This window comes from Prionailurus viverrinus, chromosome B4, assembly GCF_022837055.1.
Source record: "Prionailurus viverrinus isolate Anna chromosome B4, UM_Priviv_1.0, whole genome shotgun sequence".
In the NCBI taxonomy this organism is placed as follows: Eukaryota; Metazoa; Chordata; class Mammalia; order Carnivora; family Felidae; genus Prionailurus; species Prionailurus viverrinus.
The window spans coordinates 27,077,721-27,101,423 of record NC_062567.1 but is presented as its reverse complement, the minus strand read 5'-3'; the positions used below and the strand labels follow the sequence as shown (position 1 = coordinate 27,101,423).

Here is a 23,703-nt window from a genome sequence, read left to right as displayed (position 1 = left end):
ACAGGAATGGAATATATAAAATAGAGAAAGACTAGATGACTAGGCAGAAACTAGCTGGTTGGCAGTTCCACTGGTTAAAACACAGAGTTTGATAAGGAAATTCAGTATCAAGGGGAAAAGGACCGTTTGGGTTTGGACATGGTATGTTTGTGACGACAATGGGATTTTCGTGTGGAAAGCTCCTAAAGCAGTTAGAAAAGGGGTGGGCAGGACAGCCTCCGGCTGTTGGAATTACTGATTTCCTATCTCCAGCCTATCATAAACTGAACCTCTGTTGGGCAGGGCCTGTACTGGATCTAGGGCTAAGTTCTAGATACCAAAGGGACTGGAACATCAGTACTTTGACATTAAGCTTGGAAGAACTCAAAAATGGGGAAATGTCTATCTTCACGGAAGAGTTTCCTTCTTGGAATGTGAGTGTGGGAGGGAGTGCTATAAGTCTAGGAGAAAGGTTTGAGGGAGGGAGAGCTTTGGTTTAATGTCAAATGATCCAGAGACTTAAAAATGTATATGAATGGGTACAATGTTCCTATTCAGTCTGTGGTATTCTCTTTCTAAGCATGGAGAGTTATAGAAAATCATTTTACATCATCTATTTCATTCCACCCTCTAGATTATCCTTGCTCTGGCATGTTGGGTATGGTGTCTGGACTTATCTCTGACTCCCAGATAACAGCATCAAACCAAGGGGACAGAAACTGGATGCCTGAAAATATTCGCCTGGTAACCAGTCGCTCCGGCTGGGCACTGCCACCTGCTCCTCACCCATACATAAACGAGTGGCTCCAAGTGGACCTGGGGGAAGAGAAGATTGTGAGGGGCATCATCATTCAAGGGGGGAAGCACAGGGAAAACAAGGTGTTCATGAGGAAATTCAAGATCGGGTACAGCAACAATGGCTCAGACTGGAAAATGATCATGGATGACAGCAAGCGCAAGGCTAAGGTGAGATCCAGGGATGGGAGCAGCTGCTGGGGAGGAAGTCCTTTCTCATGTCATTGACTTAAATCCAGGACCTCCAGCATTTTCCTGAGGAAGTACGACTTTGTATTTCTTTTAAGCCATGACATCAGTGGAAGTGTGGATGGTGTCCGTAAGACCCCCATTCTAGGGAAGACAGGAATGAGATGCTAAAAGTGGTATCTGAGATCAACGCAGAAAAGAATTACATTGCTGGCCGCCTTTCCTTCCTTACGGAACAGGGGAAAGCTCTACACTCAGGAGACAGGGCGGCCCAGAGCCTGGGAGCCTGGGGACTGACAGGGCAACCCAGCAGAAACTCAGAATCTCTCAACAGATTTTAATCTGTTAGCCACTGCCCCACCCCCATCCCTTTTCCCTTCTCTCACCTATCCCTCATTTAAGTGGTTTTTGGGGGGTTTTTGTTGCTGGTTTTTTGGTTTTTTTTTTTACATTTTAATTGTGGTGACATACACATAACCTAAAATTTACCATCCTAACCTTTTCAGATGTAAAGTTCAGTGGTGTTAGGTACATTCCTACTGTTGTGCAACCGATCTCCAGAACTTCCTCATCTTGCAAAACTGAGAATCTGTACCCACCCCGCAATGACTCCCATTTCCTGATGCCCCAACTCCTGGCGACCACCATTCCACTTTCTGTCTCTGTGAATTTGACTTCTTCAGGAGCCTCCCATAAGTGGAATTATACAATATTTGTTTCTTTGTGACTGGCTTACTTTACTTAGCACAGTGTCCTCAAGTTGGAGCAACAGGATTCCATTTCTTTTTAAAGCTGAATGATACTCTACTGTATGCACATACCACATTTTGCGTATCCATTCATCCACCTATTGCCACTTTCATTGTTTCTGCCTTTTGGCTTTTGTGAATAATGCTTGAGTATGTTTTTTTATGCCTTGGAACCTTTTAAAATACACTTGGCTCTTGATCCAATGATAAGGGAGATATTCCAATATTCATCACAACACGTGGTATCGGTTTTTTTTTAACCAAACAGATTCTTTAGGGATTATGTTTTACTTAGGCTGGTGGTCAAACTAATTTGCATTTTCTTTTTTTTAGTATATGTGCTGCCGAAGTGAGCACTGATTTGCATTTTCTGAGCACACAACACCAGCTAGGCCTGATGATGGCTGGTTTGAGTGTGAATAAGTAACAACCCATAGACCATCAGTTCTGTGTGCACTGAGGGAAGTATTCAGCTGATGGCACTTCTCACACCCAACACAACTGGCTTTCCATCCCAGCTTTTGCATCTCTGCTTTGCTCAGGACCTACTCCTTTTGTGAAAAGATTTTAGCCCATTGGAGGGAACGTTATCCTTGTTCCCACTCTAAACGACTGTGGTGATGTGCCTTGAATATAGTGACTCAGGCCAAGGGCTTTGCAGGCAGGAAACAAAAGCCCAATGGCACAGCCAGATCCCCATCTGTCCAGAAGCTGGACTCTGCAGAGACCACCTGTCCCCACTGGCTACCTGTCCACCAAGGCCGTGGTCAGCACCAGTGTGGCAGGCCACTGACAGTGATGATGCTGTCGGAAATGTAAGAATCTCTCTCCCATCTCGCCCCTACTTAACTTGTGGTTTCTAAACAATTTCCAGTGTTTTTTTTTTAAATCTACATTACAGCTACTTTCCTTCTTGTGTTCATTTCATTCCCCACCCCCTTTATGCCTGCCCCTCTTGTTCTGATAAAAGAAAAAGTAAAATAAACACCAGAAACCGGAGTTCCCCTTAAGAGCCCATCTTTTCAGAGGAGTTGTGAGCCTTCTGACTTTGTCACAAAGTGTGAATATGCCACACATCAGCAGCATCCTGGTGCTGTTGTGACAACAGCAGGTGTTGTGACACCTTCAACATGAGGGTTCTAGGAGAGAAAGAAAACAAATTACCATATGCTTTGGATAAGGTGCCTCATCGAGTCTGCAATTAAGTCTAAAGCTATCACTCTACTGTAGTACATTGCGCATAGAATTCCACCAGGAGCCAGCACACAGGTTTCAATCTTAACAAAAAACTCCACTCATGAGTATGTGAGATTTTTCTCCTCAAATATGATCTTATCCGTCATTATCATCCCATGATATTTAAAACCACAAAAGCCTCTAAATTATTTACATACAGCCTAATCTGTCATTCCTGACATGTCCTTCTCCTTAAATAAAATCTTTAAGATGCAAAAGGACATGGGTAAAGCCTTCAATTTGGGTGCAGTGCATATTACTAAATTGTATAATGATACTTAAAACATACTCTATTTAAACTTACAAATGAAGGTCACCTGCTTAGGATGCCAAGTTTCTTTTGTGTAATAGTAGAATGAGTACTGGGTTTTATGAATAAAACAGTACTTTAATGGCTATAAAATCCCCTATATCCTGCTCCTCACTTCCTACCCTCAAGTAGTACATGATGGACAAGGTATATCAGAGTCTTTGAATTAAGCAGAGAGGAGATCTAAATGCTCAAATTCCTCTTCTTCTAAACCATGGTGAGTAACAGGACACAAAGATATTTCATAAACGATCTTATGTTAGCAGTGTTAGCTCATTTCCATATAGATCCTCGCTGCTAATATTCTTTCCAGCTCATCACGGACAGCTTTTATCATTTTCTACATTGTCCTAATTCTTTACTCAAGTTAAAATTAGAAGAAGAGCTGGGAGTCTATAGCTATAAGTGCTTTTCTCCTGTGATTGTTGGAGCTATATTAACATAGAACAGGCATGCATAGTAATGTTGTTTTCATTATAATTATATCTCACTGACGACACTTAATTGGGCCTAACAATAATATATGTCAGATTCCCAATTACTGGAAGCAACTGTGTTCCATCAAGAGTACAGAACCCCAATAATGATTTTACTCTTCAAAATAAGAGAAGGCAGCTTTAGGGGAAGAAGCGAGTCTGTGTTAACCACGTCCTTTAGATTTCTGGAGACTTTTCTGGATTGGATAGGACCAATTAATTTATTTCTGGAACTCAGAGAACCTCTGGCCAGATCACAGTCAACCCAATCCGTCTGTTTTCACTTACATGTGTGTCCCTTTTAGCCCTGATATTTCTACCACTGAATGATCACATCTTTTGCTGACTTATGACATCTTGATCCAGGAATCAGGTATGGTCCCTGCTCCTGACTGACATGGCCTGGTGGCTGGCCATCCACTCAATCTAATCTACCAGTCAGTAACCCAAACTGCAATACATTTAAAGAAAAATTAAGGAAACTAAGTATGTGGCCTTGGTTATAGACCTCAGTTACCTGAATGTAATGAGATTAGACATGATTATTTCTAAGGGCAGAGGCATCATAGCAGTGTGGTGAAGGGCCCCAGTTAAGACTGCCTAGGTTTGAATCCTGGCTCTGACACTTACTGTACGTATGGCCTTGGGCAAATTACTTGACCTCTCTGTGCCTCACCTGTCAACTGAGGATAATGACAGAATGTACCTCAAGGAGTTGTCTTGAGGATTAAATGAATTAATATACTTTAAGCACTTAGAACAACGCCTTGCACCAGGAAACATGATGCGATGTTTCATGTATAACAAGACACTCGCAATGATAAGGCAACTTGGTTTTCCTAATCTCCCTCCCCACCTCCCTTTAGGGGTAGGATTAAAGAATAATGTTGGGAGAAGAGGATAGAAGAAGGCTTATCTATTTCTTGAAAACATTATTGTTCCATTTTCTTATGATTCCACTCAAGGATTTTGACCTTCCTGTCAATGTAAAAAGGGAAATAAAATAATCAAGTAGCAGCACGGGCAATGGGTGGCCTGGCCCCTGAAGAATGTCACAGTGACTTCAAGTCAGGAATGTATTTCAAAAAAGGGAGCCCATTCACACTGCAGTTCAGCCAGGCATCAGAGCCTCACTTGATAGCCAGGACCCTTGTTACTTTCCTAAGAGGCTCTTTTATCTACAAATGCCTCCAACTGGTGGTTCTGCTTAAGTAAATAGCAATTTCAGTGAGTTGGAATAACCCCAGTTCCTAACTAAATAGCACTTGTACTACATTAAATTTAATATCTCCTTCTTCAGGAATTTAATCACTCCCTCTTCTACAGGTTTCAGCAAACTAGGACCCGCTTCTTTAAGAGAATGTAACAGGAGTCGTCACTGAAAATGTGGTGTCTAACATAGCTCTAAAAAATGGCAGCTTCTCTTCCTGACTTCTCTTCCTCCACCTCAAGGAGGTGGTAGAAGTGTCACTTCTTGAAGGCACATCAGCATAGCATTGAAAACGTGTCTCATTAAATCCTCAGCTTCTGGTATAGCCTCAGTGTGTACTTCAAAGTTTCTGAGAAATGACATCTGTCACTTCTTAGAGAAGCTTTAGTTGTTTCCCCCCTCCCCCTTTCTCATTTATGAAAGACATGTCAGCCATTTACGAGGTGGTGGGATGGGGTCTGTTTCTCTGCCCTATTAAGAGTCTTGAAGGAGGGATTCCTCTACCGAAAGGGAGGTTTTATTGATAATTGTGTTTCTCCTACTTCAGTCTTTTGAAGGAAACAACAACTATGATACACCAGAGCTACGGACTTTTCCACCTCTTTCCACACGATTCATCAGGATCTACCCTGAGAGAGCCACTCATGGAGGACTGGGGCTGAGGATGGAGCTGCTGGGCTGTGAAGTGGAAGGTAATTACAAAGTCCCGAGTCCCTTCTAGTTTCCCACTTTTTAATCTCTTTCTTCATGCATTTATGCCCCGGATGGCGTGGCTGCAAATTGCCAGCTTTTTCCCCTGGGTGATGCCTGTCAGTCTGTGAGGCTCGACGTTCTAGCACATTCCACCAAACAGTGCCTTCAGAATCCCACTTTTGTATTGGTTGTTTGTGGAACTCTCCTCAGATTCTTTGGGTTGCCTTCTTTGACTTTTTTAAGTTTCCTGAGGTGAAATTTGCATAACATAAAATTCACCATTTTTAAGTAAACAGTTCAGTGGCATTTAGTACATTCACAGTTATTTTTGCGACCACCACTTTTATCTAGTTCCAAAGCAAAACCCCCACCCATCAAGCAATTTCCCCTAGACCCCTGGCAGTCACTAATTCCTTTGACTTTTTAGTGTTGTTTAGCCATCTGTGTCCCATTCAACTTTCTGTCTGCAGTGTTGACTGCCATCTCATACTAGTGGGAAACAGCATTTGACAGACAGAACCACCACCATTATCTTGAATGAACTGCTTAGGCTACTGCAGAGAAACAAAACTTTACATGAGATAATATGTATGAATGTACGGTGAGGTCTGTTTGAGGATATTACTGCGTACACTTATCATATGAAAGTCATCTCAAGGACAAATTCAGCTCACACACTGACCTCAGAACTGCACTTACCTCTGCATTTTTTAATCACATAATAAATAAAAGGAATGTTTGAAAAATGATATGATAGTTGTTTATTGTACCATCTAATGCTTTTGTGCATTAGAATTCCCATCTGCCTTAGATTTGGGCATAAAGAGTAACCAACTTTTCCATCCCCATAAAGGTCTTTCTCTAGGTTAGCTCAAAGAATGGCTATTGTTAGTACCCAGATGTTAATCAATTGAGCATATGCTCATGGTTGTTTCAAAGAATGCTTTTTAATATCACCTTCTTGTGGTTTCAAAATTATTTGTGTTTTGAGCTACCCAAATATAATTACATTCTTGAGCACATTAAACATCATAAAACTTTTCTTATGCACTAAAGAATCTGAAGCTATAAATCACCATACTAGTGAATAATTCATAGCTACTTTTGTATGTATTTATTTTAAAGCAGGCCATTATCTCCCATTCTTTATTGTGTAGTTGTTTCCTTATCTGTAGTCATATCTCAGACCTCTGAATTATCCAGTCACTATCAGCACAGACTAAGAATGACTATGTGCCAAGACTTTGGCAAAGATACCAAGAAACAAAAAGGGATGGGCAGATTGAACCGACTGCAGACAATGTTTGTTCCATTTACTGGGAAACGTGTTCATCTGGAAAAGGGAATCGGTTGCCATGATGCAGGTCATCAGCCTGGATTCTAGAAAGCAACACTGATTTAAGAGGTGGAATGAATGTATGGCTGAAAAGACTGAGGCTGGTGGCAGTTTGCCAGTGTCAACTCTGTAGTGAGAGGTACAAATCGTTGGTGAAGAGATTTGCCACAGATGTTTCCAAACACTCACAAAAGTGAGGAAGTTGCCCTTAGCCATAAGAGAAACCAACATCCGGGGAAAGTAATGTCAAAACTTTTTGACACAATCTGTGAAAGGGAGTGGTTTTTTTTTTCTTCCTTAAAATGATTAACAGGCCCTATTAAAATATCTGCTTCATGACTGTGCCATGGGACATACCTAGAGGGATACGGGAAGACGGTGAGATATAGCTGAGCCTTCTGCAAGTGTCTGTCCTGTTTGGGGCTAGCATTTACAAGACACAATTAGAGAATCACAGAAGATAAAATATATCCAAGTAGTAAAATTGGGAAATAAAAATTATTCACTTTCTATTTTTTAAATTTAAACCAGGTACTACCCTGGGCCACTTCCAATGAGGAATTCCTCCTTTATAAATCCCATAAGGAATGCAGATGAATAGAGAGTTTAAAATACTTAAAAGTGGCAGGTAACTCAGTGAATACAAGTATCTGGATTAGCAGGGAGGATTCCACTGATTCACTGATAGCAGTACGTGGAGCCCAAAATGTGTGTATATGCATTTCACAAAGTCTAGATGGTGTGCCTAAACACTGTGCACATTCTCTGTACACATTCCTAGTGTGTGCGCTCTGGGCAGTTGAGGAAGTTGAAGCTAGCTAAATTTCTTTCTTTTTTTTTTTTTAATGCTTATTTATTTATTTTGAGAGGGGGGTGGGTCAGAGAAAGAATCCCAAGCAGGGTTTGTGCCGTCAGCTCAGAGCTGGACACAGTGCTCCATCTCATGAGATCATAACCTGAGCCGAAATCAAGAGTCGGACGCTTAACCGACTGAGCCACCCAGGCGCTCCTAGCTACATTTCTATATCTGTCATAACTCTGCTCAGTAATTAAGCACAATAACAAAGACTGTCAATTTTTTTATTGAGAAAGAAGCAGTCACCAACACATTCCCAGACACATGGCCAGAAGCTATTAGAGAACAGGCCCCCACTCCCAGTATCTTGTCTGGTTCTCAGACATTGAGAGCTGTACATTATCTCAAGCCTTGCAAAGTGAAAGGTAATGCCAAAAACTGTAAAATATTAAACAGATTGCAAGAATGAGTAACAGGCTGAAAAATAATAGACCAAACTAAGTTTAAAGAACTTCAAAAGCAGTCTTTGATTAATGTTGGCTACCTTTCAACTACACACTCAAAGATACAGGAATACCTGTCCACAGTGGAATGCAGTCTTCCGGGAGTTAAGGGAAAATGACCCCAGGACATCTAAGACAGCTCTTCTCAAACACCTGCTCTGGAGAGGGGGATCACAAGTTGAGAAGCTTACTTAAAGGGAAATGGAGTCATTCACAATTTTCTTTCTTTCTTTTTTTTTTTTTTTTTGAAAGAACAATATTGTACTAAAAGTGAATCTTGAGACTCCCTTTTGGAGAAAAATTCTAATACAAACCTAGCAAGCTTAGCTAATACTAAGAAAGTAAAAGAATTCATGACAGGCGAATTCTGTAGCCCATTGAGAACGTAAGGAAAAACAGTTGAAGCAGAATCTCTGTCATCAAAGTTCTCAATTCCAGAGTCATGAATAAATAACCAGTGAGAATGCAAGCACTTTTCACAAAAAGGATGTTTATGTAGATAGCAATGTATAAAATGCTAGGGCAGCCAGCTCTACTGAACAGATATGGATCAAATACCAAAACAAAGCAGTCCCCAACGAATTCTGCCAAATCCAAGTAGATTTAGCTCCTGAAAGGGAGGCGAATCATGCTCCTAGCCTTCTTACCACGGATTAGAGTTTTCTGCAAAGGTGTTAGCAGACTCAATAGCCAGAGCCTTGCAAATACATTTCAGAGGTGTGAGGTAGTAATCCTTGGATCTTGTTTCAGCACCTACAGCTGGACCGACCACTCCCAACGGGAACCTGGTGGACGAGTGTGATGATGACCAGGCCAACTGCCACAGCGGAACAGGTGATGACTTCCAGCTCACAGGTGCAGAAACCATCTTCATCCCATTGCTGTGCCATTTCAGTCATGTCGTAGTGGAGACCTGCTAGTGCGTGTCTGTTCATGTTTGTGTAGCTCCTCACGGTGGCGGCCATCATCAACTGGGGTCACTGCTTCCTTTCCTCATGCCTTCTGCCGCCGCCGTTTGACACAATTATTTTAGCCATTTTCAGAGCCAGAGGCTAGGATTTTCTTAATTCCATAAGAATTTCTCTATGGCTCCATGTGCTAAACTCATCCTCACCTTCAAACCCCCACCCCCACAACACGTGCACCACCCCTACACAACCACACACTTCAAAATGTTTATTTGCATTTTTGAACAAGGGGAAAATGCTTTGAGTGGAACCTTTACCCAACTAATTGATGAAATTAGGCTTATATTTGAAATGCAGCTTTTAAGTTAGGGTTTTGTAAATCATTTTACATTGAAATTTACAAAGGCAGAATTACTTCTTCTTTCACATCAGCAACGACTAGCAAATGTATCAGGGACGGTGTGTGCCAAATACCTCACTAATTAATTTAGAGTATTACTCCATAACATTCTAAAACCCTAAGAGCTACAAAGTGACCTTCTCTTCTACTTGGAATGGCAGAGGAAATATTAGACAAGTGGGGAAATGGGATTGTACCACTTGGAAATTGGCCAAGGCAGTAGGATTTTCACCCTATTGTTGCCAAAGGCACTGTGGGACCTTTATCACCACTTGGGTCAAATGCAGTTTCATATAGCATCTGACTCTCATTTTAGATTAAACATGAGCCCTTGGATACAGGTCTGTATTTTTAGCCAGAGGGGACTCAGAGAGCCCACATAATTAATTTCCATGGGCGAAACTGAAGGCATTACCATGTAACTTCATAATAGTGCCATGTTATTGGCTAATGCATTAATGTAAAAATCTGGAAGGAAATGTCCCACAGTACATTTCCAATTACTTCAAAAGCTCTCCTCTGAAGGAGCGAGAGAGCTCGGCACTCAGATAGAATAAGAGGTGAAATGTAGCTCAGAGACATAGTACCATGAACTTGGTTTACATTTAAATCCCAGCTCCTAAGGCTGTCTCCCTCCAAATTTCCAGGCTAATCACCTACAGTCATAGGGCCAATAAATGTTACTATGGGCTTTTGAAAACAAATCTTGTGTGTAAGCAGCCAAAAGCCACAAAAATTAATTAATGTAGAGGCATTTTCTTTGTGAGATGTCAAGTTCAAGCTGAAAACCCTACGGCTGATGTTAAGAACAGAGTACCATTCTATGAACCAGGTCCTGCGGAACCTTCCCAGGATTGCTTGTAAACACCCTGACACAGACCTCAGGCTCTTTGTGGACCCTGTCACACATCTGTAGTGAAATTCCTCATAAAAAGGAACGACTGTAGTCATCACAGTATACCCTTTCAATTGCCCTCTTGTGGAGAAGGTTCTTTTCTTTATAAACCCTAAAGTGGTCAGTTAATATTGATTAGAAACAAAGCCTCAGATTTACTTCTCATATCAGAACAACCAACCTTCTCATTTTTGGATCAGTTCATGACTGAATCAATTGAAACTGAACCCTTTGAATGAAATAGGGCAAGTATGTTAGCCTGGAGCAAATTATGTATGCCAAACGAGTAACAAACCACAGAAAATGGGTCATTTATAGTAGAAACACTGACAGTCTTTTAAATGTACAAGGTTATAGTTTATCTACAGCATTTAACATCATTTATTGGTGAGATAGAAAAAAGTTCTAGTTTTTTTTTTTTTTACATATTACAATGGCAAAAAAAAAAGTTATTTTCTCGAGCCAGCCCGTTTGTCTCAACATTTCTATGAATCAGACATATATTAAGAACTTCCAGAGGTATTGATAATGCCTGCTCTATGCCCCCATCAAGAAGAGGTGATTTCAGAAGGCATCTCATGTTTCAAATTCATTTATTGCATTGCGGCCAGTTTTGGGTTTTCTTCTTGTTGCTGTTTTTACTTGTTTTGCTTTATGAAGTTACTTGTTCTCCTTTTCTGAGAAAGGGTGTGCTCCTATGTAAGCTTTTCTGCAAGGAGCAAAATCCTCCCTGACCCAGGTATCACCTTGCATGGAAACAGCTCACATCCTAGGCTCACACACACTCCTTGCTCCTTCAGTCACAGGCTTTGCTGACAGAGCCTCAAACTTGGCACGTTGAGTGTAATGGAGCCAAAGTGAAAGCATCCTCACCTTATCCTGATAGGAGGGGGTGTGGAAATTAGGATGAATGCTCTCTTTCATGGTGTTTGGTTCCTTAATGCAGATGGTGTCCCTTTAATTTCTCCTCCTGGGTTGGCTGCTTTGAATATAGTGGCAAATAAGTATTTTAGCAAAATGCTCATTACTTACAAACAACACTGAATTCCAGGTGAACTCTACCAAAATGCATGGAAATGAGGAGAGATTTTGCTCTCCCACACTGCTTGCCAAGGTGAAAATTCACCCCTGAAGTTACTCATTTGCAAATGCTGTTGAAGTCGTTAGATAATACAATTAGCTTCAAAGGCACCAGGAGGCCAAATTTCTCATTGGGTCTGTGTGTACCCAACATCAGAGTTTGGCTCCCAACGTATAACAAAACTGATAATGCATATCAGTTTTAAAAAGTGAATTTTCACCTTGAGTCTTTCTCCCTTGAGACCACTGGGAACAGAATGCTAATGTATTCTGGCCTCCCTCCAATTCTGCCATTATAGATTCACCTCCTTAACCCATAATATATATAATTCTTTCTTCCTAGTGCTTGCCTCATTGAGGCCACGCACACGTGTGACCGCTCATCCAGCGTATATGCTGGGAAAGCAAGGGTAACATGACTTGGTGCTGTAGTCGATTAGCTCCAAAATCTTCAAACCATCCCAAGAGCATGATTTTACGGCTCTCTGATTCATGATCTGGATGATTTCTGCTCTGTGGAAGCTGCAGGGTGAAACTAGGACCTGGCCAGAATAGAGATGATCACACATCTTTATTGAATGATCCTACTGGAAGCTGTACAATGGCACCTTATAACCACCTCCCAAACTTTCCCTGATACTCATGAGCCCACCCCATGTCCTTCCCCTGAGTCTGCCCTGGGCTTTCCCTCTTGGGGTAACAAATAGATTATCTCTGATCATAATCTGCAAAACAGATACACATAAGGAGAAATGGCTCCAACACCTTATGTAATAAACAGCAAACGGGTGTTTCCCCTGCACTTAGTGGGTTATAAGCCTCACCTGAGAAGCTTTTGCAAATTCAGATTTTAAGGCCTGAACTTTGGACATTCTGGTTCAAGGAGTTCCAAGGAGGACAGGCGGATTGGCAGCTGCAGTTTCAACCAGAGTTCAGGTGATTCTTGTGTTTGGCAAGTTCAAGAACACGACTTTAAAACAGAAGTGTAGGGGCACCTGGTGGCTCAGTTGGTTAAGCTCAGGTCCTGATCTTGCAGTTCATGGGTTTGAGCCCCGCATCTAGCTCTGTGCTGACAGCTCAGAGCCTGGAGCCTGCTTCAGATTCTGTATCTCCAGCTCTCTCTGCCCCTCCCTCTCTCTCTCTCAAAAATAAATAAACATTAAAAAAACTAAACCAGAACCAGAAGTGTAATAATGAGGAGGAGCAGAAAATGGAAGCGCCCAGGTGCAGAAGAAAAGAGGATGGAGCTAAATCAGCACCTGGTTTCCTCACCAGGAATTCCAAAGTTGCCCCACCAATTGAGAGCTCACAACATTCAGGATATTCTTTGTGCAAACTTCCAGTTCTCTGGGCCTGTGAACTTTTTCTGCAGCTTCTCCAAATCACACACTGGGCAGAATATTTGTCCTTGGGAAAAATAAACAACTACAACTACAGCAGCAAAAGAAAGGAGAAACTGCTGTCGCCCTCTTAAACCTACAGTTTTCAAAATAGATTGTGGGGAGCAGCCCTACACCGCCCCTGAAGGCATGCATCTGAAACCTTGGGAAACTATTTGAAGCTTAAGAGGCCCAGGTCAAGTTTAATTCCCAAGTCACTGGGGACTTGTGGAGGCTTTTGCCCTTCACTGTCACAATTGTGTAGCACGCTTAGCCTGGGAACCAGGGAATGCCCTTGGAACAAAGTCTCAAACTGTCCATACCGCCTGGATGCTTTATGAGCAAATGTGTTGAGTAAAAAATAGTGGTTTATTTGAACTTGATATCGTGGTGGACAAAATCTAAGTAAAACAAATTACTACAGGCGGAATTAAAGGAAGGATTTTCTGTGGAAAATGTTCGCCTCTAACAGATGTATGCACACATGCAGCATTTCTTTAATGCTTATTATCCCCAATGCTTACTTTTTCTCATTTTTGTCTGTCACTATTTTTGTTTTTCAGGTGGGACCACCGTGCTGACCACAGAAAAACCAACCATAATAGACAGCACAATACAATCAGGTATCCAACAAAAAAAAATGGCGTAGATTCCACGTGTGGTTCTCCCCCCCCCCCCAAATAGTGCATGGCCGCCCCCCTCCATGCCCTGAAATAGTGCCCTGCACAGCTTCTTGGTTTCGGTTTCCCCCAAAGTCCTAGAAGAGGGACGCCACGCAGCATCTGGTCTCTAAGCATGAGCCATAAATATTGCTTTCCTTTCATCCACATGTATATGCAGCCGGGAGTGAGGTTTCCTTCTCCATCAGTAATTGCCAAATGGTGACAATCCCAGCTCCCGACTGAAGGAACTGAGTAACATACTTTGTTTAACGCAGCACATCTAGGACATGGACTGTGTTTGCAAACTACAGGAGAAGGAAATCTCACAGGCAGCAGCCTGACTATTTATTTTCATCACAATTCTGCAAAACCGAGACAGGCAAAGTTTGTCAGTTTTGCCTGCCACAAAGTTGGCAGTTTGACAACAGCGTTTCCAGTGGGCGTGCCATGAAGTGGGGTGCAGGAAACCAGGGCTCTGATTGTGCGGGGGGGAGAGCGGCGCCCTCGGGAGCGCCTCCGCATCCTTTTATTCATAGAAAAGCGTAATGACTTTTCAAACCCTTGGCTTGCTGTTTATCAGCGGCCAGCGGCAGTGAAATGGCAGCCTCCCCCTTCTCTCTTTTGTATTTTGTTAGTATTCTGTAAAATTCTTCCCCCCAGACACACACGAAGGGAAATAGTCAGTATAAGCAATCAGAGGTTTTAAATACTTTAAAGTTAATCATTAGAGTAAGGTGACCAGGTCAGTTTTCCAGCTTCTCCCATTTCCTTTATTGAAGCTCACTCAGCCTTGGCCTCCACAGTCATTTATTAATGGGGCGTGTGGTGTATATCAATGTTTCCTCAACAGTATGACACTACCCAGCTAGGCAGAAAGTAGAAAGGACTGCTCTAATTAGTATGCTTCCTTAAAGGACACTGTCACCGTTGACCTGATTAAACTGCAAAACAAACTTCTCTTCACTTGAACTTAACCCCAAATTTCCCTGTGGTGTGCTCAGGTTGACAGAGTTCTTGCTACCCCATGGCTCAGACACCCCCAACTACGGAAAGGTGAAACAGAAGAGTATCTGTTCACCTAAATTCAGAAAAAACTATAGTCCAAAGTACATCTTTACCAGTTATAAAGTATGGCCTCCAGGGGTTGTGCAACCACGCTGGATGGCTGCAGTTGGTCATGAGTGAAGCCCGGCCTCTCGCTTGTTTCCTGACTTTTCTGGGGGCCCTTGGCCCTCTTGGGTGGTTTTCTGTGGAGTAACTGCGGCTGGCTTTCTGTGACCTTCTGTCATAGGGAAGAGGGCTGAGGTGAAAACATGAAGTTCTAATGATGTAACAAACATATTAACTGCTCTGTTAGTTTTTTCTCTTGCCAGAGAGTTAATTAAAACCACTCTAAGGGGCGTCCGGGTGGCTCAGTCGGTTAAGCGTCTGACTTTGGCTAGGTCATGATCTCAGAGTTCGTGGGTTTGAGCCCTGCGGCAGGCTCTGTGCTGACAGTTCAGAGCCTCGAGCCTGCTTTGGATTCTGTGTCTCCTTCTCTCTCTGCCCCTCCTCTGCTTGTGCGCTCTCTCTCTCTCTGTCTGTCAAAAATAATAAACATTAAATTTTTTTAATAAATATTTTTAAAAATTAAAAAATAAAGCCACTCTGAAGTTGCCAATGAACTTGTTTCAACTCCTCTCTCCTCTTGCCTATCAAAAGAGCTAGGGATCATTTAAAAACTAAAAGTGAGCAACAGTTCTAGAGAAAATGGAAAGGTATACACCAGATTCCAAAATGGGATAATTCTCCCTGGATGTGGAAGGTTAGGCATGACTTTGTGAATGCATTCGGTTTGTGCATGAGTTCAAGGGCCAGCCATCTCAGAGGGTGTACTGTGGTCAGAGCACAGATGTACAGATAGAGAACCAGTAAGACCCATAGCGACCACAATCTAAACCAGTTTATGTCAAACCAGAGCTTATTGATAAAGGCGGTCTGCTCTGGTTTTGAGTTCCACACATGACCTTGGTTTCCCGTTTTTCCATTGCTTGAGTCCTGAATCTGTCTCCCAGTCTTTGTGGATAATGGACAGTCTGACCTTCTTTGAGGAGTTCTGTTCATTGTCACCTTCTGGCTAAACCAATGCTGAGAACAGTCAGAGGCCAAGTCTGATTTTGAGGTGTTCACCCAGTGGTGGGACCCACCTATCTGATAATTTGATCTACATTGTTCTGCAGTTTTCAGATTCTTTGGACATCTTTACAAGCAGCAAACTGAACCCCTGAACTTTCATCTAATCTCATTTTGCTGAAACCATTAGATACTCAAGCAGAGTCTTAAAATTTCATTTTTGTGGATTCTTATCAATATAATAAATTCAGTGGATATATAATATTCATATACTGCCTGGGTTGTAATCAGATGCATAAAAGCCTATTAATGCTTTGCCAGGAAATGATGAGAAACCCTGCATTTTAAGTCTAACTCCCCCTGCTGAAACATCTCACCCTCTGAGGATCTTCAAACACTCCTATAGCAGCTCAGAGTATATTCCTAACCTCTGATTACATGGGCCTGAGCACCTCCACTTATTTGGACTGAAAGACCAGTCTGTGAGTAAGCTAGTTAACATCCTCAAAAGAAGTTTTGAAAAGCAGATTCTAAAATTAAATCCTTGTGCATATATGGTGCTAATGATTCGACTGTGGGCAAGATAGTTCAACAATTGCAGCTGGTGCGTGCTCACAGCGGCTGTAAATTTGTTTTAAGTTCAGAATATTGTTTCCTGCTATTTTTAAGAGTCAAGAAGGGATTTAGCCAGATTATTCCCAATGAATTTAATGAGAATCATGCAGCCACAGGGCCTGGATAATATTTTGAAGACGGAAAGGTCAATAGTCCTATATACTTAACTTCATTCATCAATTTGCTTTTTTCTCTTTCTCTTTCCTCTTTTCTGCTTCTGTCCTTCTTTTTTCCTCCCTCAATCTCTTTTTTTCTTTCCCTTCCCTATAAATGTTTGTGTATATTTTATGTGTTTAATAGCCTTTCTGGCCAGGCTTGAATTTTCAACATTTTCTCACCCCACACCCCTCGCCACCATATGCATTGATTAAAAAAAAAAAAAAAAAAAGAGTATTTCCTTTAAATTAGCAAGATTGCCAGAGATTATATGATTGGGACAAGAAGATGAAAGAGTAGTAAAATACATAACGTTAGAGCAGATTGCCTTGTTAAATTCCTAGGACTGGAAAAAACATGAGAAGATAAACACAGACCACTGAGCAGTACAGCTGCAGAAATGCTTGAGTCCTCCTTTCAAGCAAGGCTGTCCTATGTCCTGGTCATTACCAAAACATCCAAGTTCATATATTTTATTGTTATCACCAGAAAATTAAGAGCCAAAATAATGCATGGTGTGGTTTTCTATACTATACAATAATAATTTGATGTATTAACCAGAAATACAACCAGAAATGTGTGTGCTGTAATGGATTGCTGCCTTCCTACATGTGCATGTCTTCTAAACTACATTTAAGGAGGAAACCCAAAACCACACACATATTAACATTTTCCAATATTAACGTTTTCTAACATGAGATTATGCGGCAGTACATTCCAGGTTTGTGGGTGTTGACATCCAAGGTTGCTCAACCATTTAGTCACTGTTCAATGGACTGTAGTTCATCTGCATAATTCAATCTTGCTGCTCAAAAGTGTGGTAAATTTTGGAGAGGGTTTCTCATGCTTTAAGAAGCCCTATTTCATGGTTAGGATAGACTAGACATGAAATATATCACTCCAGTGACACCATAGCTGTGAAATACAGCCCTTTTGCACTAACACAAAGTCCACACGTTATATGCATCACGTGGCTCACACTAGAGTTACTTTCCCAAACTGGCCCTAGGCACCCTTCCACCCCTCACCCCTCAGGAGGTCTCCTTGTCCCTGGATGGGAGAATCCATCCAGTTTCCTTTTGACAATGCATATGGTGCATTCCTTCCAAAATTCTACATTAGCATTTGAAAAGGGTTCCTTGGAAACTAAAAATGCAAAGTAAATCATCCTTATCTATTCACTAAATCTTCCCATTAAAATCCCTGCCGCCATTGTTAAAGGGGGGGAGGGGCAATGGAGCCCAGGCTCCGAGAAGAAAGCAGGCTACGTCGTGTTAAACACGGACAAAGTTAAAGATCAAAGCAAGCTAGGATCTCAGCCTGACCCTAATACAACATACGATACTATACCTCCCTTATTATACATAGGAATTGTTTGAGGAATGTTCAAGATCCAATTGGCGAGACGCCCTGGGCACCTTTCTCTCCGTTTCAATGCTGCCATCTTGTGGACTACCTAAACTCAAGAAGCGGTGACCTTCCTTCATTAGAGAAAACAGCCGCGCTTTGTGTGTTTAATTTTATGTAATGGGGGGAGGAGTGGGACTGGCAGAAGCAGGAGAATTTTATCTTTAGGATTATTTTTATTAGTCGCTTCAGTTTACCAAAAACAAAATCCAGCCATTATGATTTCATTTTTTCCATACTTAAAAAGAGAAGCTGCTTCTAAGAAAAAAAGGAGTTGAGTAAAAAAAGTAAAGCTATGGGGGTTAAAAAAAACACCACAGTCAAATAGCACCTTGTAGAACACACAAAATGAATAATCCCTCTGAGAATCCATTCATACTTTCTTTTTAGATTCCAAAGGAAACACTTTGAACATGAAAAAAAAAAATTTAATGCGCAGCTATTTAAAAATGCTTTGGCTTTACGTGAACTTGCCTGGGTTTTAAGTGGGGTGAACAATTTACATACACATTTTAAAATTCACTAAAAAAGCAGAAACTTACATTTAAAATTGATTGACCTGATGCAAAGCACAGAAGAAAAAATAATCTTAAGAAATGCTTCAGAGATCTGACCTAAAGACCTGAGGCATTAGCCAGAATGGTGAGAATACAGATAGCCTCCAGAATGAGACATCCAGCCCAGTCACATTTCTAGACTTTTAAGGTTCACAGGTCAATCTGTACTTAAGGTTCTTTTCATTGGTGGATATCAATTTATATAATAAGAATAGAGTATCTTTCATATTAAATATTGTGGACCAAGGGAGAATGCTACAGATGTAATATATATGCCTTGGAAAGTAACCTTTCTGGAAATTTTATGTAAAACCAATTTGGCAGGCAGTCCATAATCTTTTTAAAGCTGGATAAAAAAAAAAAAAAAAAAAAAAAAAAAACCCTAAACGTGATTTTGCAAACATTTTGACATCTCCATGCGTCTTTTGAGTTTCCCGGAAATCCTGGATTTTGTGGCTTTCCCAGAATTTTCAAACATACGTTAAGTTATATAAATTGTGCCTCCTGTGAGCAAATTAAAGGCCTTTCTGACCTAAATGATTAAATTTGTCTTTCTCTGCTTTTCTCTATTTTTCCTTTCCACCCACTGAAGAGTTTCCAACATACGGTTTTAACTGCGAATTTGGCTGGGGCTCTCACAAGACATTCTGTCACTGGGAACATGACAATCACGTGCAGCTCAAGTGGAGCGTGTTGACCAGCAAAACCGGACCGATTCAGGATCACACAGGTAACGGAGAGTTCACTTCAGCCTCATTTCTTTGAATTGGCAAAGGTGTGGCTATGGAGGGTTTCTGTGGCCTGTGGGACCAGCGGTGTTTGAAAAGACTACCATGTGTTCACTCATGTCTTCCTTTCCTGGAATTACCAAGCTCTCCTTTCCTAGAAGGGATGTTTGTCCGCCAAGTAGTAGAGAAAGCTGATTAAGTTTGGCAACTGACTGCCTCTCTGGTAAATAGCAAACTGGGTAAAGATGTGTGAATAATTACCTGTTTCATACTTTTCCTGAGCTGTTTATGGCAATTTCAAGTATACTCAAATAGAAAAGGCTTAGTGAAATGAACCCTATATGTATATAACCCAACTTCAACAGGCACTAAATCACAGGACTCTTATTTTATCCCTATCACCCCTGACTCTGGATTATTTTGAAGCAAGTCCAGACATATGTCATCTCATTTATTTTGCAGCTAAAGAAACAATAAGTGAGACTATTGCTTGCTCTCTCTTGAACCTTGACGTGGAAGTGGAAGAAGGTGGGGTGGGATTCTTATTCTTTAGAGGAAGGTTGTAAATCTAACCCATTTTTTCTGAGCAGGTGGAAACCTCACCCCACACCACCTCCTGTCTTGCTTTCCTGCTAAGATTAATGAGGGGCAGAGGGATGGGCTGGGGGTTACAGGGGGCTGACAGCCACTCCAAGAACTTTTTATCCACCGCCATCCTGTTTTCCTCTTAGTCATCTTGTCACCCAGTGTAAAGATCCAGCGGCATCCTACAAAGACCACATATACACACACTCCCATACACAACAGATACAACCCACCGACTTCTACCCTACTCAGGGAGACTTACAGGACTGTTCACTGAAGAGGTGGCTTCTCAAATGATACCTTTGAGGGGCATTTTCTGAGGCTGAGAAATCTCATTAAGCAAAATTGCCCCATGCTAGGGCTTTGGGCCAGTGTGTCAGTGGGCCAATGGATGGGCAGAGGGCACTTCATGCCTCTCCCATTTTATTGTTCACTTTTCTTTCCCCAGTGAATATAACCATTAAGTAGGTTGAATTGGCCGCCTTCCACCACAGCTACCTCTTTTCCTAATGAGAATGACAAGGAAATTGGATAAAATTGGACTCCTTCAATTCTGAGACACTTTCAATTGAATCTTAAGACAAGCAGTTTTAGAAAACTTAAAATACTTTGACTGTAAATGGCACTGTACATATAAATGGCATCAAATTAACCAAATGCAATTAGCTGAAATGAAGGCAGTAATGGTGGAAAAATTGATGCAAAGTGAAGCAAAATGGCTCAGTAGGATCTGACATTCAAAGGAGGTTAAAAGCTATGTTAGCCAGAGACAAAAGCTAAAAGGCTTGCAGAAGTAAAGTGCTAATTGAGAAAATGAAGACAGAGTTCCTGACCCAGAACTGTGATAAAACCCCTGAAAGGGAAAAATATCAACGCTTTATGTGTTGGAGTATCAGAAAAGGAAGGCTTGTCTTAGATTAACAGCTGAGAAGTGTGATTCCTTCAGAAGGATTTGTCTCTTTTGTTCTCCCAGACACCCAGATTTACCAGGTCTGCCCTGAAGAGAAAAAGCCTCCTGTAGCACTAGGAAGGCAATCATTTGCTGAGAGACGGGCGAGCCTGATATCTGAAAGGCAGGAACTTGTTAACATAAAAATCCTAGATGAAAAGAGCCTACACCCAGCACACATGCACACGGACCGACATTACACAGTATTCCGCACTTTGCAAATCAGACCTGGAGATTTCTTTAAATTAGCAATATCTAGGTAAAATATCCTGCTGTTCAATTTTGAATTTTTTCAAAGAAACCCACGTGGTTTTCTGCAGTTGACTTCTAAGAGGAAAGCTATGTACCTCCTTAAGGAGGATTCCTGAAGCCCGTCATCTTCCCTGGTTCGTTGAACAAGGGTTGTTTGAGGAGCTCTATTACTTTAGATTAGATGCTGAACTGGACACTGGAGATTCGGGAATAAAGGAGGGTAGCCCTGCCCTGAGGAGCTCACAGTCTGGTTGCAGGTGAGAAATGATTACTGTGCAGGTGTGAGGGTGCCCCAAGGTGGGGATGAGCAGCGACAAGAAAGGTAACACAGGGGATCAGAGAAAGCAGTTCTGTCCCGGAGACTGTCTGAGCTAGGATGGCGTGTGCAGACGTGGAAGAGGGATGGCAGGTGGTGTGGTTGGGCAGGTTCCTCTGTGAAGCAGTTAGATATGTGTCAGGGGGGGTGTGTGGCCTCGGGTGTCACGCAAAGAAGTGAAGAGGCTAACGGTAGTGAGGAGCCACTGACAAGCTTTGAGCAGAGGAGTGACAGGAGCACGTTTTTAGAAGACCACAGTGCATCGGGGCAGAGGTCATGACAGATTTCTCAGGCAGCCGTCTTTCCTCTATCCAAGTCCAGTTTTCTCCTTCTTTCTTCAACCTCTTCACTGACTAGCCAAAATAAACCTCTTGGACTCCATTAGTGTGCTTCCTCTCTGCAGCATCTCTAACTTCAGTATTTTTCCCTAAGATGGGCATGTTGGGCACAGAGGCACGATGGGTGTGTTTTCTACCTGTCCCTGCTGGTAGACTGATACCCTACTCACCTCAGGGAAATGGCAGTGTCACACAGATAGGGTAAAGTAGTGGGAGAAAACAAACCCCAAGAGTGACTGAGTCCCCTTGGTCATGGGAGCACGCCACAAAAACAGTATCAAACATGCTGCTGGAATTTCCACCCTCTTCGTATTTCACCCGTTGGTTTCATTAAGAGTGTTTTGGTGCAATCTCATCTAAGCAGCCAGGTGATGGAAGCAAGTTGCCCACTGATGCATCCACTTCCACCTGGACACCGTTGATGCAGGCGAACAGATACAAGGACGTGCCCACATGTGCACAGTGAAAAAGTATCTCACAAACACACAAACCCCTTGGGCAGCAAACAAAACATCCTGCTGCCCACTGAGGCCCAAGCATCAGATTCACACTTACATCAGGTGAAGCGTTAGAGTAGGTATTTCTATTTGCAGAGCAAACAATGAAACATGAGTTGTGTGCATAGACCAGGTGGTGGCAGGAGGAAATGTTCCCACTGGGGGTAATTAAAAGCAAAGCCAAGAGTAAGTCCTTGCAGCCCGGCAAGTGTCTACGCTGCCAAAATGGCAAGTTCTAATAAGCCTCAAATATGCAACCTTGCCTCTCCTTGAACCAGAAGCCCACATCAAACAAGAGTGGGACTTGAGCTGAGATTCAAGCTTTCAGGTGTATTTAAGGAATTTATAAGCCATTAAAATAAATGAGGGAAAAATCATCTGAATTTGTGGGAAAAAGAAGATGACTAGATTATTTGGAAAAACTGCAACTTTATTATTATCAAGAAGCTATAGTGACCTAAGTATCCTCACCCAGCTCAAATGATAAATAAGAAAACATCAAAATATGTTCCATTTAATGTCTGTGTTCACATCAGTGCTGCTGAAACTATTTTAAAGTTGCATGAAAATAGGTCTGCCCTCTGCTTTCAGTGTGCTTGCAACGATGCAAAGGCCAACTGGAGTCACAGCCCAGATCCACGTGACAGTGCATTCCAAATATGTAGTATCCAAATTAATGCTGCTTCACAGCCTTCTCCCAATTAAGCACCCACTCACAGAGGCTTGGAGTGCAGACCCAGTTGCCAAAGAGGTTCCCCAACAACAGCACACCGCTCCCTTTCCACTGCATATTTGGGTTCTTGGTGCTTAGCCTAGGAGAGAAGGTTTGAGTCACAGAACTGGAAAGAAGAGGTAAAGGATTCATACATTCAGCCACTCTCCCTAACCTGGGTTTTTGTCACAGCAGGAGATGGCAACTTCATCTATTCCCAAGCCGACGAAAACCAGAAGGGCAAAGTGGCTCGTCTGGTGAGCCCCGTGGTTTATTCCCAGAACTCCGCCCACTGCATGACCTTCTGGTATCACATGTCCGGTTCACACGTGGGCACGCTGAGGGTCAAACTGCACTATCAGAAGCCAGAGGAGTATGACCAGTTAGTCTGGATGGCCATCGGACACCAGGGAGACCACTGGAAGGAAGGGCGTGTCCTGCTCCACAAGTCTCTGAAGCTTTATCAGGTATGCCCCCTTCCCTTCCCCGGGTGGGAGGGCAACTCCTTCAGAGACACTGAGATAATGTTGAAAATCATGGAGAAGAGATGTGGGAATTATTCCAAAGATGATTTCAGGCATTTCCCGAACCTGGGATTTCGCTGCAATCTCAGTAGCATATTTCGCAGTCTCCAACATTATAGGAATAGAACCAATTTGCTGAGAAAGAGGAGAATGCTACTTTATAATCTATTTCTGGATGCCACAATGAACATTCCTTTTATTTGGTGCTTTCCCCAGTTTAACGTTTTGAGTTATAAAAAGAGAGTGTTAGAAGTTTGATGCCATCACCAGGCAGTTAACATAGATTGATGATCGAAGCGCACGCACGCTTACATGAAATCTCATGAATTTAATTTATGTGCCATAGATTGAACTGAACA

At 42.1% G+C, this 23,703-nt stretch overlaps 1 protein-coding gene across 4 annotated transcripts in view; it reads left to right on the top strand.

Annotated features, from left to right (window-relative positions):
- NRP1 (neuropilin 1) overlaps positions 1 to 23,703 on the top strand; it is a 137,991-nt gene that overhangs the window by 106,764 nt on the left and 7,524 nt on the right. The window contains exons 9-14 of one of the 4 annotated variants that reach the window (XM_047865423.1): positions 614 to 945; positions 5,492 to 5,636; positions 9,023 to 9,106; positions 13,498 to 13,557; positions 19,036 to 19,173; positions 23,013 to 23,287. In XM_047865423.1, coding sequence (XP_047721379.1) covers positions 614 to 945; positions 5,492 to 5,636; positions 9,023 to 9,106; positions 13,498 to 13,557; positions 19,036 to 19,173; positions 23,013 to 23,287 — 1,034 coding nt within the window. Of the gene's footprint in view, positions 1 to 613; positions 946 to 5,491; positions 5,637 to 9,022; positions 9,128 to 13,497; positions 13,558 to 19,035; positions 19,174 to 23,012; positions 23,288 to 23,703 lie in introns of all 4 variants that reach the window. The other 3 variants (XM_047865421.1, XM_047865424.1, XM_047865422.1) reach the window with 3 other exon arrangements.